General features: G+C 41.6%; 1 protein-coding gene across 2 annotated transcripts in view; it reads right to left on the bottom strand.

Annotated features, from left to right (window-relative positions):
* Positions 1-331: 331 nt before the first annotated feature.
* HTR1F (5-hydroxytryptamine receptor 1F) overlaps positions 332-19,424 on the bottom strand; it is a 48,970-nt gene continuing 29,877 nt past the window's right edge. Inside the window, exons 2-3 of one of the 2 annotated variants that reach the window (XR_013274377.1) lie at positions 1,172-7,763; positions 332-1,137 (exon numbers count right to left, since the gene is read on the bottom strand). Coding sequence is in view for 1 of the 2 variants with exons in the window: in XM_077480117.1 (XP_077336243.1) it covers positions 6,632-7,723 (1,092 nt within the window). In the remaining variant the exon portion in view is untranslated. Of the gene's footprint in view, positions 7,764-19,424 lie in introns of both variants that reach the window. The other variant, XM_077480117.1, reaches the window with a different exon arrangement.

Genomic DNA, 19,424 nt, shown 5'->3' with positions numbered 1-19,424 from the left:
TATATCAATTTTCGGTTAATAATATCTTAAAGTGGACACACAGCAGCATAATGGCCAATCAATGCATACATCATAAAGAAAATAATATAGCCCAACAAATGCTTTATTTCAAAATAGTATAGCCTTAAGGAGAACTCCAGAGAAAGGAATTATATAGATAATAAAAGTTAATAAAGGATAATAAAAGTTAGCAGTAAAGGTCTAAACCGCACCAAGGTGTGATTTTAATCAAACTATAAATTGAAAATAAACCTTTTTTGACAAATTTCTCATACACAACACAGCAATGTGTTGAAAATTAGGTTACTGTCAACAATAAAAAGCCTTTCCAAAGTTTTGGATGGGATGGGAAAATTTAGAACCTCTGTCAGGTTTTTATTGCTTTCTGATCTCTGCTGGGGAGATTTACCCTCTTTATTTGTCTTGGTGACTGCTGTCACCAGGACTAAAAGTCATGGGAGGTCCAAAAAAACTGTCACTACAACAGGATACACCTCATCTCCGATCTAGGTAAAGAGCCTCTGACAGAGGCTCTTTACAACATGATCAGCTGTGTCCAATCACAGCTGATCACAGTGTAAACAGGAAAAGCTGCGTCTCAGCTTTTTCTCTATTTGCATTGATAGAAGCAAGTAGAGAAGAGCCGAATGGCTGATCTCCTGACAAGCGGGGTCTGCACTGATTGATTATCAGTGCAGCCCCCCTTGAGGATGCCCACCCAGGACCACCAGGGATGCCCACAAATTGCCACCAGGGATGCCCACTCATGACTAGCAAAGATGCTCACCTCAAGCCACCAGAGATGCCCACCCATGACCACTAAGTAAGCCCACTAGAGCCCACCAGGGATGGCAATCATTGCCCATTAGGGATGGCACTCTGTGCCTATCAGTGATGCCTGCCAGTGCCTCTGATCAGTGCTGCCTATTAGTGCCATCTATCAGTCCCACCCATCAGTGTCCACCAGTGCCTATAAGTGCTGCCTATACGTGCCCTCCAGTGCCACCTATGAGTGCCCTTCAGTGCCACCTATCAGTGCCCATCAGTGCTACCTATGAGTGCCTATCAGTGCCACCTATTAGTACCCATCAGTGCTGTATATCAATGGCACCTATCAGTGCTGCTTATCAGTGCCACCTATCAGTGCCTCAGTGCTGCATATAAGTGCCACCTCATCAATGGCATCTCATATCATATCAGTACTGCCTCACCAGTGCCTGTCAGTGCAGTCTCATCAGTGCCCATCAGTGAAGGAGAAAATGTACTTCTTTACAAAGTTTTGTAGCAGAAGCAAAGAAAAACTTTTTTTCACAATTTTCTTTTTTTTATTTGTAGTGCAAAAAAATAAAAACCCTAGAGGTGATCAAATACCAAAGGAAAACTCTATTTGTAGGAAAAAAATTATAACAATTTTGTTTGGGTACAGTGTTGCATGACCGCGCAATTGTGATTCAAAATGTGATAGTGCTGAAAGCTGAAAATTGTTTTTTTATCTGCCCAACAATAAATTGTGAAAATAAAGCATAAAAAATAAATAACGCGTGAAAAGCGCATCAAATATACAAAACACACCGAATAAAAGCACTGCAGAAACGGATCAAAAGCAAAGTGCATAGATGTGAACCAGGCCTTAACCCTTGTTCACACACTGCAACTTGTCATGACAGTTTACACCGTTCATATTGCCCCACATGTTGCGTTGATTATGAAAAAGATTCCTGCACTACTTTTTACCGATTTCATTGCGACTTGCATAGACTTCTGTTGTATTAAGTCGCAAGCGGCTTTGAAATCCCACTGAAGTAGCACTCTGGTGTGAACAGAGGCTTAATCCTTCCTCTTATCCCCTGTACCTGAAATTTAGCAATCTGGTTAAGGGCTCGTTCAAACTTATGGCCAAGGGGTGGTGAAAATGAGTGGTTGAGCGGTCGTTTTATCGCCCCTTCAAACACGCCCTAAAACCAACACAGTGACCAGAGGAGAGACACACATGTCATGGATATGATGCTTTGCTCTGCTTCACGGTTGTAGCAAAAACTATAACTCCTCTTGCGTTTGGCAGTATCTCTGCAGTACCTCCAATGAATGTGACCTGTTCAAGTGAATGGGGCAGTGCCACAACCTTCTTACAAGCGCATGCAATGCATGCAGTTCTGGTGCGACATATAACCTCCTGCCTGCCTGTCCTCCATCAGCAAGGGCTGCTGCAAATATAAATGAGTCCCTAAAAGGCAGGTCAATAAAAATGTCCTTTCTTACTGTTTAGCATTCACCATATTTAACCAAAGTTTAGGAAGGGGTTCAAGAATCCCTCACAAGAATGCAGAAGTCAACAAGAGCTCAACATACTCAATAAAACTATGAAGCTCATGTATAAGAGCACTAGTACCGTTGTTTAAAAAATAAATAGAAATGTCTAAACTATGTTCAACTTGTGGCGTTTTTCTAACTTTCCCAGAGAGGGATAGGTTTGCAATCGGTTTCAAATAAGATGAGTGTTCGTTCTGCCATTCAGGATCACAAAAAATCCAAATTTGTGTGGCTTTTGTTTCCTAATCTGAGATCTAATTTCTGATTTGTACACAGCAGAAATACTGTTTTCAGTCTCTCCATGATGGCAAAATAATCCTGTACACCCTGTACACTTCTACTATACCCAACTCTTTATAATGACCCAATTATTTCTAGTATCCTTGCGTCAATCTCTTTACTAGTGACTGTTGATAATAATGTATGGCTATCATCAGGAAGGAACAACTGTAATGGATGTGATCATGAGTGTTCTAAGTGAAATGCCTATTTCTGGTACTCTTATAGATATAAGTGCTTATCTTTCACTATCAGCTATCAACCTTAATCATACTCATTTAATCATAATTAAGATGTCTGCCAGCTTCTCCCTTCATGTGGAACGAAATTGCAAGGGTTAAAAAGAGCAACGTCAAAAAGAAGATTGCGCCTGTTTTCGGCACCATGAGACTACACCCAAGAGGAAGAAGGGGCTGAAAGCAAGACCCAATATAGTTACAATAGTCTGCTTTTCCCTTTTTAAGACATAACCCAGCTAAAAAGCTTATCCTTCGTCACAATAATGAATATGTATAATTTGTGGTTTGTACACGCTGTCTTTCATCAAATTTTTGATTTGATAGTAAGATATCCGGCTCGCTGTATATCAGCCGGAGTTCAGGAAATAAAATAGAGAAGTATCTGAATACTGGACTGTGCCTGCATCAGTGTTTGACTTCAAGTGTGCACACTTTTATATTGAGGATTAATTTGGCTAGGGGGACAGAAACAAAAGGTACCGAGCTGTTCTAAAATTAAGCATACTAAAATTATTCTTGATATCACTAGAAAAAAAAAGCCTTTGAACATTTGTTTGCAATAACTCCATCAGTACCACCAGCAAAGAAGCTTCATTATTATCCAATTAAAGAAGAAGAGAATTGTGTGCTGCATTTGGAGATTTCATAATTTGCCACGTCACAAATGTTAATTCTCCATTACGAATGCTAGTTTACAAGACCGTCCTTGCTTCCAAGTATGCATGTTTGTACTTTGGACTTTTGTCCAACGGACTTGTGTACACACGCTCTGAAAATCCGACAACAGACATTTGTCTGCGGAAAATTTTAAAACCTGCTATCCAACATTTGTCCACGGAAAATCCAACAACAATTTTCCGATGTAGTGTACAAACGGTTGGATTTTCCACCAACAGCCTGTCATCACACATTTCCCATTGAAAAATCAGATCGTGTGTATGAGGCTTAAACGCTGATCCCACTATGTCACCAGCTCCAAGCCTGGCGTCTCTCTTGGGGTTTACAGAACTGCAGGGGAGATCTTTTTTTTTTTTTTTTTAAAAGAGAATAAATGTGTTCAGTAAAGCAGTTAACATTCTGGCAGGATTCTAGCCTTCCCTGCACTCAGCGATCTTCAGTCATGTCTGTGTGGTGTTTGGATGGAAAGGTCAACTGTGTGCACAGCCTGCAGCAAGCAGGATAAGTGGCACTTCTAGCTCTGATCTTAATAAAGTGAATATGCTGTGCATACTGTGCTGTACATCCTATAATAAAGAAATAGGGGTGTAGAGAAAGATCAGGATTACTGACAGCAGCATTCTGTGCTGGGCACTTGCTGTCAGAAGTGTTACGGGGGGAATGATACTGTGACTGCAAGAACAGTCCTCCTTGGGCCATCCCCCACCAAGCATTTTTTTTAAATTGTAGTTTACCAGTCTACAAATTTGGTGGCTTTGTTCATTTTGTGTTTTAATCTTTTTTTTTTCACCTGGTGATCCTGTCAATAGTGCACACAGAATCTGCTGAAGCTGTGCATGGTAACCTATCAGCTTCTAGGTTTTATTGTCAAAGATTATTTAAACAAGCTAAAGTTAAAAGCGAATTAGTTACTATACACAGCTGCACCGGATTCTGTGTGCACCAGTTTTAGTAAATTCCTCCTTTATTTCCTAGGGGGAGAACTAGGGTTGCACAGATACCGATACTGTTATCCGTATCGCTGCTGATACTACGCTTTTGCACAAGTTTTGGTACTTGTGCAAATGCACCTATACTTGGTATCTACTGGCTTGGTTCTTCCAACTGTCATCATGCTTCTCTCGCTGAAAACTAGAATGTACACAAAAGAATGCAGCATCTATCAGTTGTTAGGGGCAGGGCTGCACCGTCCTTAACAACTGATTACTCATTCATCTGTCAGCGGGCTTCCCCGCTGACAGATAAATGTGATTCAAACCAGGGGTAGCTGCTGCTAGGGCTTTCTGCAGGATCAGAGCGTTCTCCTGCTGGGTAAAGGGGGAACAGGTGTGTGTGTGTGGGGGGGTGGAGTGGGGAACAGGTGCATAGGGGGGACATTGGGGAACAGCTGTGTGTGTGGGGGTGCAGTGGGGAACAGGTGCATAGGGAGGACAGTGAGGAACAGGTGTGTGTGTGGGGGGGGGGAAGTGGGGAACAGGTGTGCAGGAAGGGGGAAGACAGGCATTCAGGGTGGTACAGTGGGGAACAGGAGTGCAGTGGGGAGGCACAGTGGGGACTTGGGAAATAGGTATTGGTAATTGGTATCAGCACGTTCTTTAAAAAAGTATCGGTACTCGTTACTAAAAAAGTGGTAACGGTGCATTCCTAGTGACAAATATCACTCACTGTACTGCAGGGATCAGCAACTTGTCTGCAGTAATCAACTACAGCCATGTGACAGGTAGATCATGATGCCTTACCTTCTTGCAGACATCAGATTAGAATGACAATATGAATGCAGAAGTTTTAAGCTGGCCATACACGGGTTGAATTCTGAAAGAATTTTCTTACGAAAATTGTAACTAAGATTTTTCGCGGCAAAGGCTGACTTCCGTGCTGTCATTGAATTTGAGTGAATAGCATATTGGAAATTTTTTGAAAAACAAACAAATTTCGAATCAATGATGGGAAAATTGTGCGAGAAATATAATCAAAAAAGAAATGTGCATGCGCTATGACCTGGAAATAAAATAACATTCCTGGCAACAAATGTTCTTTTCTGTAGCAACATGCGGTGAAATCGAAGGCTTGGTTGGTTGAATTTCAAAATTATTGGTGGCGCCATCAGATCAGAAATGCAGAAAATTTCTGATTTTCAAAAGAAAATTTGTTCGGAATTCGACACATGCATTAGGCTCTTTCTTGATGCATTTTATATAAGACAACTGAGTGGAGACTTCAAAAGACTACTCTTTCTGCTGGGCACCACTGAATCCGGGGACTGGTGAGTGAAATATTACAGGGGGAGGAGAGAATTGGTGCTTACTACTGACCTCTGGGACCTGCGTTACTTACTCTTGCCCACTGCGCTCTGTGATACTTACTACTGCCCCCTGCACGCTGTTATTAACTATCATCTATTACCAGCTTAGGACTTCTGAAATATGAAAACTTCAGAATACACTCCTACAGACACTCCCATGGTTCTACCAGGCTGTGGCATTAGCAATTCTGGCTTGTATCTATATTCATTGTTCATGTCTTCTGCAGTGGGCTGTCTGAGTTTCTGCAATCTCTTATTTTAAAAAAAGCAAGCAGGAATACTTGGAGGAGGAGTTGTGTAAAATAGAAATTTAGATACCAGATCACAGAGTCAAAGGGATTGTAATAAATCAATTACCCCTCTTTTCCCCTCTATATTATTTCCACTGGAGTGCTCCTTGAAGCGTACTCAAGACTGATAACTCAGTTTGGTGGATACAGGCAGATTTAGTCACCCACCAGTTTTTTTTTCTAACCATTTGTTATTCCTTGCACGGAAATATTTATTAAGTCAAAGACTCAATCAGGCCACATGCAGCTCGGAATTGACTTTTGCAATCTGCAGGAACAAGACCACATACTCTAAATATGGTACAAGCAAAGTCATTACAAGGGACCGAGCTGAGAACAATCTTTTTCCAAGATCCCTGAAACGTATTAAAAGCTGATGGATGACTAAACCAATTAGCGTTCATTTATCCTTTCGTTTTCAGTTTTTGGCTCAAGACTAGCTTTTTAAGATTAGTCTGAGGTCATCTTACTGCAATATAACACAGGTTTAGTACATTATATGAATTATAAAAAAAAGAAAATCAAGTAAACTGTCATAGGTAATGTCTACAGCGCATTAGTTTCTGAAATGCTTTTTTAAAGTCTTCATTGAAGATGGTATAAATCAGGGGGTTGATTAAGGAATTGAGGTATCCAAGCCACGCGAGGAAGTTGGACATGTCATCAGATATATAACATGCATCACACACATTTACGATAAACTCCTTAACGAAGAATGGAAGCCAGCAAATTACAAATGCCCCCAAGATCAAACCTAAAGTGGTGGCAGCTTTGCGTTCTCTGTTGCTGGATATCCTTTGTTTCCTCAAAGCTTTCTCGTGTTTCATTTCAGTTAAAGGATTTCTAATTGTGATGTGGATCCTATCAAAATCTGTCGAGTGGTCAGAGAAAGACTTTTCCGGTATACATAAGGTAGAACTTTTCCCACATGCCTCCAGAAGAACCTGGCCATTCTGTTCTCTCTCACATCGACTCATATTCCTTTTGTGATACAATGATTTTGCAGCTCTGTAAATCTTATAGTAAAGAATAAGTATCAACACCAGTGGGATATAAAAGGCTCCAAAGGTAGAGTAAATTGTAAAAACAATGTGATCATGTTTGATGATGCATTCATCTTCGTGGTTTTGCTTTTGGTGCCGCCAGAACAAGGCTGGCATAGAGATGAAGATAGAAATGATCCATACTATAGCAATCATAAAGGCAGCATGCTGAGGCGTTCTTTTTCTGGCGTATGCCACAGCATCGGTGATAGCTCTGTAACGATCCAATGCAATTGCAGCGAGGTGAAGTATTGAGCATGTACAACAAGTAATGTCTACGCTCAACCAGATGTCACAAACAGCTTGACCCATAACCCAGGTTTCCTTAACTATATACATGATACTGAAAGGCATGACGAGGACGGCAACCAGAAAATCTGTTACAGCAAGGGAACATATCAGATAGTTAGCGGGGTGGTGGAGTTTCCTTGTCACAATTATTGCAGCGATTACCAGAGAGTTGATTGCAGTTGTCATTATTGTTAAGATAGACAGTGACAGAGAAGTAAGAATTTGGCTTGTGATCCCTTTTATTAGTTGTCCAGAAGTGCAGTTGTATTCTGTTATGTTTAGTATATCCATATTCTTTCTAAACCCCAAGTTTACAGGGCAAAATTGGTATCTAAAAAAAAAGAAAGCAGATGGTTAGATTAATAATTATCAAATTATTGCCTGGGGACTTTAAAATGCAACTTTCCTAAAGCTGGTACTTCAGTTTTCTATTCTTGTTGGCGAACCGAATCACATGAAACCGTATGAAAACAATTACTCACTGACTACTGGACTCTCAACTGCCACCGCTATTACAAGCTGTAGGATGATGTTTTTTTCTAACATGGATTTCTCTATAATATAGAGGAAACTCAAAACTTGGGAGTCCAACAGTCAGCGAGTAAATGCTTTCTTATCATTTCGTGGGAAGGGTGAAGAGACAAACCACTGAAGGAATTTGTGCTACTGAAGTCCCAGGAAGATATAAAAAAAAATAATCTGCAAATATTGTCTATAAACATCTTTAATATCAGGTGACCCTCTGGAAAATTGTTTGCTGTGGTGAGATGAAATAACTGAGACTGCATCATGCTGCATTTTGGTAGTAGCCCTTTCCATTCCTAAAGCCTGTAAATATAGAAATACACTTCAAATCTATTAGCTGCTTCAAATGCATTCATTCTTTCCCAAAGCATGTAGTCTAAATGAACCAAACAGCAATGTTCCATAAATGCAAATTTTGACTTTTTGGTTTTCAGGCGTTTTACCACTAGAAATAGCCTCTAACTAACAGCCTCCCTATTCATTTCAGTGTGACTTTTCACACTGAAGCGGTGCGCTTGCGGAACGTTCTGTATACACCGTTCCCAAAACGCCCTGCCCATTGAAATGATTGGGCAGCGCTGCCAAAGCGATGCAACACAGGCACTTTAAACCCTTTCTTCGTCCACTAGCGGGGGTTAAAAGCACCCTGCTAGCAGCCGAAAAGCGTCGCCCAAAGCTATCGGTGCTTTACCGTTAACACGGAGTGGCTACAGTGTGAAAGTAGCCTTAACATCTAAACCATCCCTCCTATTCTTAACCACTCTGATGAATGATTAGAGCAGCAACACAAGACTTTAAGACCCCTTTCACATTGAGGCGTTTTTCGGGAGCTTTATCGCTAGAAAAAGGCTCTGAAAAGAGCCTGAAAACCGCCTCACATTCATTGCAGTGTGTCTTTTCACACTGGGGCGGTGCGCTTGTGGGATGTTATGAAAAGTCCTTAAAGCATCTTTGGGGTGGGTGGGTTTGGAGTGCTGTAAGTAGCGCTCCCAAAATGCCCTGCCCATTGCAATGAATAGGCAGCACTTCCAAAGTGCTTTGAAAGCACTGCAAAACTGGACTTTTTACCATTCTTTGGGGGGAAACCTGCCCCGCTAGCGACCAAAAAGTGCCGCTAGAAGCAGAAAAAGAAGGGGTGCTTTAGCGCTAACAGCACAGGCGCTCAGTGTTAAAGGGGTCTTACAGCAAATTCTGCGTACAGACTTGAGCTTGAGTTTTGTTCACCAATCATGCAAATCATGCAGGAATTCATTTAGCCACACACAGTTAGGATTTTTTTGGTCACCCTGTGGGCTGGAAAAAAATGAACAATTTCCTCCATACTATACAGCATAGATGGATGAATCTCCTGCTATGGTCAATGTATTTTGACAGCTGGCTTCATCTGATTGAATGCAGCTGCTGTTCAACTGACAATTATCCTTCTGGTTGTTGGATGGCACCAGGGCTATCCATGTGGTGAATTTCATCTGGTTCAGCAGCCAACATTCACGTTGGGGTTGACTTACTAAAACTGGAAAGTTCAAAATCTGGTGCAGCTGTGCATGGTAGCCAATCGGCTTCTAACTTCAGCTTGTTCAATTAAGCTTTAACAAAAAAAAAACTTGGATGCAAATTGGTTTCTTTGCAGGGCTCCATCCGTTTGCACTCTCTAGCTCTTGTAAATCGCCACCCAATGTATTGTTTGGCACTAGAAGAAACCAGAAAGCCAAATGTATTTTTGTTTGGGTGCTGCTGCTCTGGTACTTCCTGGAGCCAGTGTGCACTTCACTCAGCAATCAGCCAAAATTCGCATTGGGGTTGATTCTTTAAAACTGGAACATGCAACATCTGTTGCAGCTGTGCATGGTAGCCAATCAGCTTGTTCAATTAAGCTGACAAAAAACAAATAAATCTGGAGCCTGATTGGCTACCATGCACAGCTGCACCAGAGTTTTCACTCTCCAGTTTTAGTAAATGAACCTCATAATGTGCGGCCACCTTTAGTTTATACATAAAACAGTCCGTGTTTGTTTGCTGTGTTTGTTAAAACTGGGAAGGGAAGGATGCTTTAAAGCAGGCACTAAATTCTATAAGGATTTATTCACACTGCATTGGATGCAGATCATCCACCATAGAGGGGTTGATTTAATAAAGGCAAATCAAATTTGCACATTGTAAGTGCAGTTGCATTAATTTTCCTTAATGTGGCAAAGCTTCACTTTGTAAAGAATAGCCAACCAGGTGCAAATAAAATATAAAAAGCATTTTTTTTCTTGCACATAATTGGATGATGGAAATCAGCAGAGCTTTATCACATTTACTAAGCTCTGGGGAACCTGAGCGCAGCTGCACTTGCAAAGTGCACAGTCTATTTGCCTTTAGAAAATCAACCATCATTTGCCTTTATTAAATTAAAGTGGTTAAATTAAAGCCACTATATTCAATTCATACCATCCCCTCTGTTTAATAATGTAAGCTGCCCCAGTGTCTGTGCTTTGTAAAAAAAAAAATGCAACTATATATCTGATATACCGCTCGGCGCTCACGTGACTGGTCGTATCTCTCCTCTCTCAACCTGACATCTGCAGTGGGCGGGGTCGAGAATCCCCCGCTGATGTCGATCAGGAGGGGAGGAGGAGAGGAAGAGAGAGGTGGCCGGTCACGGGAGTGCCGAACGGCGCTCTGAAATCAGTTATATAGCTGTATTATTTTTATAAGGCAAACACACAGGGGTAGTGTGTTTGAGGGTAGTGTGAAACATTAACTGTAATTTCAGCAACAGGAGGAGAGGGGGTGGGCACTGACAGGGAGCTGACAGGCAGGGAGGGGAGGGGGGGACAGAAGAGAGCTGTGGATGACGGAGGCATGTAAACTGACCACGGTGTCAGGGCTCAGCAGCCATGATAAACCATGGTCGGTTTACAGGGGGGAGGGCAGAACCAGGCAGGATCAGCCAGGTATTTCAAGTGATACAGAGGGCCAAATTACACAGCACAAGCATTGTACTGTATAACATGATTTAAAGGAACATGATCCCTTTTTTTTAACAAACACTTTAACTCCCATGACTTTTCCTGGCAGACATACTTGCCACAGTGCCCAAAAACTCTTCCCCTCATTTACTAAGTTCTGGAGCAAATTCTCTTGCAGAGTGCAAATGCACGTGCAAAGCACATATTCTACTTCTAGTCTTTAGTAAACCAGTCTAATGTAAAACAATAGTCATGAAAATTGCTAACCATCATACTGGAAAGCCTCCTCCCATCCTGCCACGAAATGTGAGCTATTCAACAGAGTGTACACTTTTATAACCAGTCTCTGCAATGTGTCTGGTAGACAACTGGCAGCAGTGTCAGGACAAAGCTATCTAGAGCCCAGGGTGAACACGCCAATCTGTGACCCCCCCCTCCAGATGTATGAGCATCATGTGGTAGCAAAAACCCACCCCCCCAAAAATTGAGCACTAATCTGCATGCTTACCCCCTAAGGTGCCTCTCCCAGCACAAATGTTTGCCTCCCCTCCCAGCTCAAATCCCCCCCCCCCAAAAAAATCCTCTACCCCTCAAATTTCCCTTCCAAATGTACATCCCCCACCACTCCAAATCCCAGCTCCCAGCACAAATCCCCTAATCCCCGCTCCTAGCACAAATATTCTCCAATCAACTAGCACAACCCTCCCATAAAAATTTCCCCTCCTGCTAGCCCTTCTACCATATTACTTCTTCTAGCACCCCAAATTAAATTACCTTTCCAGCTCACACCCCCAAATTTCCCCTCCTAAAGCAATTTTTATCCCCCTGCTGCCCCCAAATTCCCCCACCCATCATAAATAAATCCCCTCCTGCTGATTTCTTGTGTTGCCCCTCCACCTCACATGATGCCACAGTGCCCAGGGCAGCAACCCTTGCTGCCCACCCCATAGTCCATGCCCTGTCCAAAGAGGACAATGGGAATGAGCCATAATACTGAAGATTATATACCAATACTATTAGGAAAATAGTAGCAATATTTTTTTTAATAAAATGTGGTTTGGCAGTATTTTCACCATTGCCATCGTTTTCCATAATTTTTACATTGCTCGCTGTATTTGTCTTCAAGTAAACATGAATAATCCGTACAAGCACTCTGAGCAAAGAAAGCTTAGTGTTCTGCTGTGTAAAAAAAGAGGTGTTTGCATGGTGAGAAATACAGTGCCGTGTCGGCTTCAGTTTGATCCCAACAGGTGAAGATGTGTAAAGCTAACTACACAATACTCTGATGGACGCTGAGGTCTAGAGCAACAGATGTCCTATATTTTCTAAACACAGGGAATGTAAATGAGCGGAAGGGATTAGGTTAGAGCCATTCTCTTATTTGATCCTCCACCGAAAAACTCCTAGTTTTACTGAAGGATGGGCGCTCAACCTGTGGCCCTCCAGCTGTTGCAGAGCTACAACTTCCATAAGTCATTACAAGGCTTGACAGTTGCAAGCATCACTTCTAAAGGACAGGGGAATGATGGGAATTGTAGTTTCACAACAGTCGGAGGGCCACAGGTTGGGCACCCATGGGAGGGAGCATTGACCATTACCATGCAATGATATAACCTTCCAAGGAGCAAAAATAGAGGCATTGAATACAAATGAACACATCATTAAACACAAACATGAATAAATAATTAAGCAGAGTATAAAAATTCCCCAGTGTTAATTTTATCAGAAGACATTAATATAATAATGATGAGAAAATCAAATGCAAATTCTGTATATGATTCAGCAAATGTTTTGAAATGAAAATTTCACCTTTGATCTAAATTTCTATAGTTCTCCTCTTTGAAGTTCAAAAAAACAAATTTGCTTTAAGATTGTGGTAATTTGGAAAGATCTGTCTTTTTAGAAGTCTTCAGATCTGGTATAAAAGTACCTTATTGCTTTGATTTAGAAGCTAAATGCAGTGATTAAATATAAAGTGGATTTTTCCTGCTGTCCATCCAGTTCTGAAATTTACAAAGCCCTGCTATACAAAACAGTTCTGACTAATAGGAGAAGGAGACCTGATCTTTTTCTACTGCACTTTCACTTTCAATTACAGTTTTCTACTCCCACCCACCGTGTTACTGGGCAATGAAAGTAAAAGCAGCACATTGATTAAAGTGTTACTAAAGTCTAATTTTTTAAAATGTAAAAATAACAAACATATCATACTTACCTGCCCTGTGTAATGGTTTTGCACAGAGCAGCCCAGATCCTCCTCTTCTCAGGTCCCTCACCAGTGCTCCTGGCCCCTCCCTCCTTCCGGGTGCCCCCCACAGCAAGCAGCTTGCTATTGGGGCAGCCGAGCCGCTGCTTGGTGTGTCCATTTATGCATGGAGCTGTGGTTCGGCCCCGCCCCCTCTCTCTCCTCATTGGCTCACTGACTTTAATTGACAGCAGGGGGAGCCAATGGCACCCCGCTGCTGTCTTAGCCAATGAGGAGGGATAGCACCAGGCAGCTGAGATTCTTGTGCAACATCGCTGGATCGAGGTAGGCTACAGTATGTATTAGAGGGGCTGAGAGGGGCTGCTGAGGGGGGCCTTCTGACTGTACGATCTCTTTAAAGCCCTGTACACGCGATCAGAATAAAAATACAAAAAATAATGCTTTCGAAGCAATCGTATGATAATCTGATTGTTAGTATATGGCTGTTTTCCAAAGGGACAACACACTACATTTTTTTTTCGTATGATACCAGATCATATGATTGTCATTTAAAGTGGTTGTAAACCCTTACAACACACTTTGACCTACAGGTAAGCCTAGATTAAGGCTTACCTGTAGGTCCAAGAAATATCTCCTAAACCTACATGGTTTAGGAGATATTTGCCGAAAGACAGGCACCGCTGTCTACGGCACATGCGCTGTAGACAGCGGCGCGCAGGCGCACTGAGCGCGCCGTGGTCAACGGCGATATGCCGCGAGTAGTGGCTCCCGTGCGCATGCGCAGGAGTGACATCATCGCGGCTTCGCCAAATGACAGCGGCGGAGCAGCGAGACCCACCGAGAAGATGGATGCGGCGGACTATAGGGGACAGCGGTGACTTTACTGGCTCCTGTATCAGGCAAGTGACACATAATGGTCTACTATGCGATGCATAGTAGTCCATTATGCTTTACCTTTGCAGGGAATGAAAGAGGAAGTAAACTCATCAGGGTTTACTTCCTCTTTAATCAGTACAGTTTTTGTCTGAAAATACAATACAATACATTACATCACTTCCAAAATTATATTCTGTTGCGTACTTTAGTAACCTATTAATTTTCGACATGAGACAAAAACATTAACCATGGGTTGCTTTGCTTATATTTATTGGATAAAAACAGCATTCACTTGCACTTGGATTTGAAACTATACACCTTATTTTTTGGGGGATATTGCAAATGAATTATCAATTTTTTAGATTTTTTAATTCATTAATTGGGACTTATTATTTGTTTATATAATTAGAATATTGATTTTTTTTATGTTGGTGTATTTTTTATGAAATGTAAATTTGCATTTATTTCACATTTTTGAACTTTATGAAGTGAGATTTTTATCATTAATTAATATAATGTCGCATACACACGACCGAACTTTCCGTCAGACTAGGTCTGACGGACTCAGTCCGTCAGACATTCCAATCGTGTGTGGGCTAATCTGAACATTTTTTAATTGTAAAAATCTGACGGACCTAGAAATAGAACATATTTCAAATCTGTCCGACGGACTCAACTCCTATCGGGAAAACCGCTCGTCTGTATGCTGGTCCGACGAACCCAATACGACGCAAGGTAGGCTATTGGCTACTGGCTATTGAACTTCCTTTTTTAGTCCCGTCGTACGTCATTACGTTCCAAATGAACAGACCTTCAAATGGACTTAGTCCGTTCGTGTGTGGGCAAGTCTGTTCGTTCAGAAGGTCCGTCGTAACTCTGCTGAAAGTCCGTCAGGAAGACCGTCGGACCTAGTCTGCCGGAAAGTCCGGTCGTGTGTAGGCGGCATTAGAGTTTTATGCACATTAAGTACGGTATATTTTCTATCATGTTGTATTAATTTAGCTCCTCACAATTTCACTTACTTATGCACAAAATTTTGGTACAGGTTGCTTTTATGTGTGAAAATTTTCCCCGGCGCAGAATTATTTTGGTTTTTATATTTTTCTATCCCCCTCTCAGCATGCTCCTTGCACTGAGGCACTCCTGATCGGCTTCTTGTGCTGCATTTTCCTCTGCTGTACAGTAGACTGCCGGAGGCTATTGCCAAGTTAAAGGGGTTGTAAACCTTCATTTTTTATTTTAAAAAAATAACAAACATGTCATACTTACCTCCACTGTGCAGCTTGTTTTGCACAGAGTGGCCCTGAACACCATCTTCTGGGGTCTCTCAGTGGCTCTCGCGGCTCTTCCCCACATCAGATAACCCCGTAAGAGAAGCTCTCTCCCAGGGGGTTACCTTGAGGGCGGGTTCCCGAGTCCAGCATTTGCATCCATAGACACGATTGTCGGACTCGGCCTCACCCCCTGCGTTATTGGATTTGATTGACAGCAGCGGGAGCTACCCTGCGATCAATCTATCCAATCAAAAGCTGTGGAGAAAGGGAGAGCGTGTTTCCCAGCCGTCTGAATGAAAGGGCTCAGATAAGTAAAACGGGGGGCATTCACTGTAAGGTGTTTTTTAACGCATAGGATGCATTAAGGTGAAAAAACATGAGGGTGTACAACCCCTTTAAACGCAGGTACTTAGAGGAGAAGTTTTTTTGGCTGTACTTCTCCTATGGATCATGTGAGTGACGTTTTTTTCTGCATTGCTGTGACCTGTTTTCATCTGACAGCTGGCTAAAGCTGATGTCACAGACCCGACCTTTGAAAAAGATCCCAACCGTATGATCGGGATTTGCCCAGAAGCCTGGACTGGCAGCTGGCTCAGCCTCTCAGCTGCTCCCACCCCCTAAGCAGCCCAGCACTGCAGTGAGCGCTGGAGGGGCAGAGAAGATTGACAGTCATGTCGGTAATTGACAGTCATGTCTATCTGTTCACTGAAGAGCAAAAGCTGTCTGATCGCTCAGTTCTCAGTCTTAAAGGTGGCAGGGGACAGCTGAAACTGGGATCGGTGCTGCAGCCATCTAGGTGAGTATAAATGGTTATTTTTTTCTTAGTCCATACTTCTCTTTTAACACTATTTGCATTGAAACAAATACAATAATGACATATTCATGATAACAGATTTGCATTAATTTGTATCTATTAATTCTGTCTTGAGTTCAGCTACTGTATGTGTATTTACACACACTCATTGGTACTTATATGTAAACTATAACAGACTGAAAGAAAGTATTTCAATGTGTTTTTTTTTTGTAATGTTTACCAGCTTGTTAACAGATGTTTTATATAGCTTATTGATGTTTGTATAAGCTCTTTGTTTTACAAGTAATCAATAAATAAACAGGGCTTTCATGATATAGATGTAGCACCCCCTGATTTACAGACTATTGAAGGTAAAAAAAAAATCAGATTCACAGTACCTGGGTGAGTCTGGTTAATTGGTTGGGGTTATGGTAGATCAGGCTGGAGGGATCAATAAGTCAGGCCTCTGGTAACTCCTCCGGTTCTGGAAGCTTGTGGGTTGAGGCCAGGAGGTCCTGATCTGCGTATTTATGGGTATCTGGCCAATCCCTAGGCAGGGGGCTTGGCATGGTAGCTGGATTAGCCCATACATTTTGTGGTGCCTGGTCAGCAGGGAAGTTGGGTGGAAGATAAAGTGGGGAAGCTATGTCAAGTAGCCTGGCAACTCCTTGTGCTTATTTCTGTGTTAGGATTAAAGAAAAATGCGTGTTGCCTGGCTGTGCAGGACTAGGGAGACCCAAAATCCAGCAGCCCTCTAATGGGTAGAGCTACATAGAGTATGCAGGGCATGCTGATCCTTCTAATACCACGTACACACGACCAGACTTTTCGAGGGACTAGGTCCGATGGTCTTTCTGACGGACTTTCGGCGGAGTTCCGAAGGACTTTCCGAATGAACGGACTTGGACACACACAATCACACCAAAGTCAGACGGATTGGAACGTGATGACGTATGACCGTACTAGAATAAGGAAGTTCATAGCCAGTGGCCAATAGCTGCCCTAGCGTCCATTTTTGTCCGTCGGACTAGCATACACACGAACGGATTTCTCGGTCTGGCGGAGTTCCGGTGGGGAGATTTAAAACATGTTCTATTTCTAAAGTCTGCCCGATTTTTGGCACGCAAAGGTCTGATGGAGCCAACACACGATCGAATTGTCCGACGGACTCGTTCCGTCGAACCTTTGCTGTGACTAGTCCTATACTTGTCCATTGGAACTGGAGCTATAAAATCCAGATAGACAGACTGTTCTAGGACAGTAGAATGGATGTGTGGCCCTCTTACTATTCAGTCTGATGTGTGTGTACGTAAAGTGCTCCAGGAACAAGTTGCAGTTCTCCGGATGTAGACCTCCATTCATTCAACCATTCTCCATATAAAGTGCTTCTCATTGTGGGAAGCAATAAGTCTTCTATGAATGGAGCAGGGGCCAGAAATAGGGAAATAGCACTTTTGACTAGTGCCTGCTATAGTTGCAGATGCTCATATTAACCCTCACAGCACCAGAAGACCACAGCTGCATGGGCGGCAGAGGAATGAACCTTTTGACCTAACACAGCAGACACCAGCACAAATTATACCTTTTTCATTGTAAATACTGTTCCTGGTGCTGTAAAAAAAATAAAAAAATCACTGGACTTCAGCCTTACGAGCTGTAAGTCAAGTAGCATATGTGTACATTTAGGGTAGACCTGAACTGTACTTTACATTTACAGTAAGTCTGACTGATATATTAACTAATATAACATGAAAGATTCCTAATACAAACTCTATTCAGTCACAAGCACCTGAGCACAGCTGCAATGGCTGGAAATATAGCCGCCATCAAAGGTTGAGGATATGATCAAGCTGAACCACTGCTATAACAAAGTGTTGTATTTGCGCTTTTAATTTCGTGCTTTTCATTTAGCGCTTTTCATTTTCGCGCTTTTCATTTAGTGCTTTTCTGTTCACACTTTTCATTTCTTGCTTTTCGGTTTGTTTCTGAATGGCCGTTCGTCAGCCAGACATGTTGTGGAATCGGAGAAGATAGTGCCTTATTTATTATTGGCCTTGGAGTTATTGCTTTGACCCAAGACCAGTCCAGGAACAGGAGGAGGAGGATTTCTTGGACCAAAAATTAATTACTTTATTTTGCTGCAGGAGCTCTAGGAGAATAATCCAGATGATTTTTGGAATTATCCCCAGATGACGGACCCCTGCTTTCACCAACTCTTGCCATTGTTGATCCCCTATATTTAGAAGCAGGACACATGCATAAGGCTTTTATTTTATTTTTTGGTTAAATAATAATGATTTGATTCGGTATATTTTTGAATGCATAGTATGCACTTTTTGGTTAAGTTCTATTGACAGATAGCATGTCTAATTTTTTTTTTTTAATGCACAATAAAAAGAAATGTGTAGAATAATATTTGGTGTTTGTGTTTTACTTCAAATGACAGTTTGAGAGTAGGCAGTTAAAAAAAAAAAGCCTTTGAAAATTTGTTTGCAATAATTCCATCAGTATCACCAGCAAAGCAGCTTCATTATTATCCCATTAAAGAAGAAGAGAATGTGCGCTGCATTTGGATATTTCATAATTTGCTGCGTCACAAATGTTAATTCTCCAACACTAGTTTACAAGACCAACCGCTTCTGGCTCATCCTTGCTTCCGAGCATGCGTGTTTGTACTTTGGACTTTTGTCAGACGTATTTGTGTACACACGCTCGGAAAATCCGACAACAGACATTTGTCCACGGAAAATTTTAAAACCTGCCATCCAATATTTGTCCACGATCATGTCAAAAAAAATATAAACTGTGTGAAGATCAATTATAAACTCACACATTCTTCAAAATATATTTACATGAAGTTTAAGTAAACCTGGGACCTGTTTATCCGTTATATTTCACTGGACTAATGAGACTGAGGAGGAACAACTGTATTTTCCCCTTCTTTTCTACAGAATACTGTATAGTCCAGCATGCTTTAGTGATACATGTAATTGATGTTTTGTAGGATCTGATGTGAGGTAGACATGATATAGAAGCCTTTATTAGTGTAGTTTTAAACCATTCCTTATATTAGACGACATGTCAGGCTTTGTGATCTGTAACAAGTTTATTGGAAAAAAATCAATAAACAGTATGAAATACAAGCAGAGTATTGATTATCCAGATCTGCCTGATTGTTGTCCTTTCACAGCTATGTATATACAGTACTTAGATGCTGAAGAGAGACTGGTGCTGCTGGTAGATATTAGGCAGCTTTGCTTTGTTGGATTAGGTTAAAGGATTGTATGTTGGCCTACATTTATTATATAGTTTCCTTTACTATAAATTATTGCTTTAATATTAAATACATATAATAGTAATAGTT

This window comes from Lithobates pipiens, unplaced genomic scaffold (assembly GCF_037356315.1).
Source record: "Lithobates pipiens isolate NorthernLeopardFrog02 unplaced genomic scaffold, aLitPip1_a1.2 Scaffold_16, whole genome shotgun sequence".
Lineage (NCBI taxonomy): Eukaryota > Metazoa > Chordata > Amphibia > Anura > Ranidae > Lithobates > Lithobates pipiens.
Note: the sequence above shows the minus strand (reverse complement) of the source record. Positions and strands in the feature narration are given on the sequence as shown.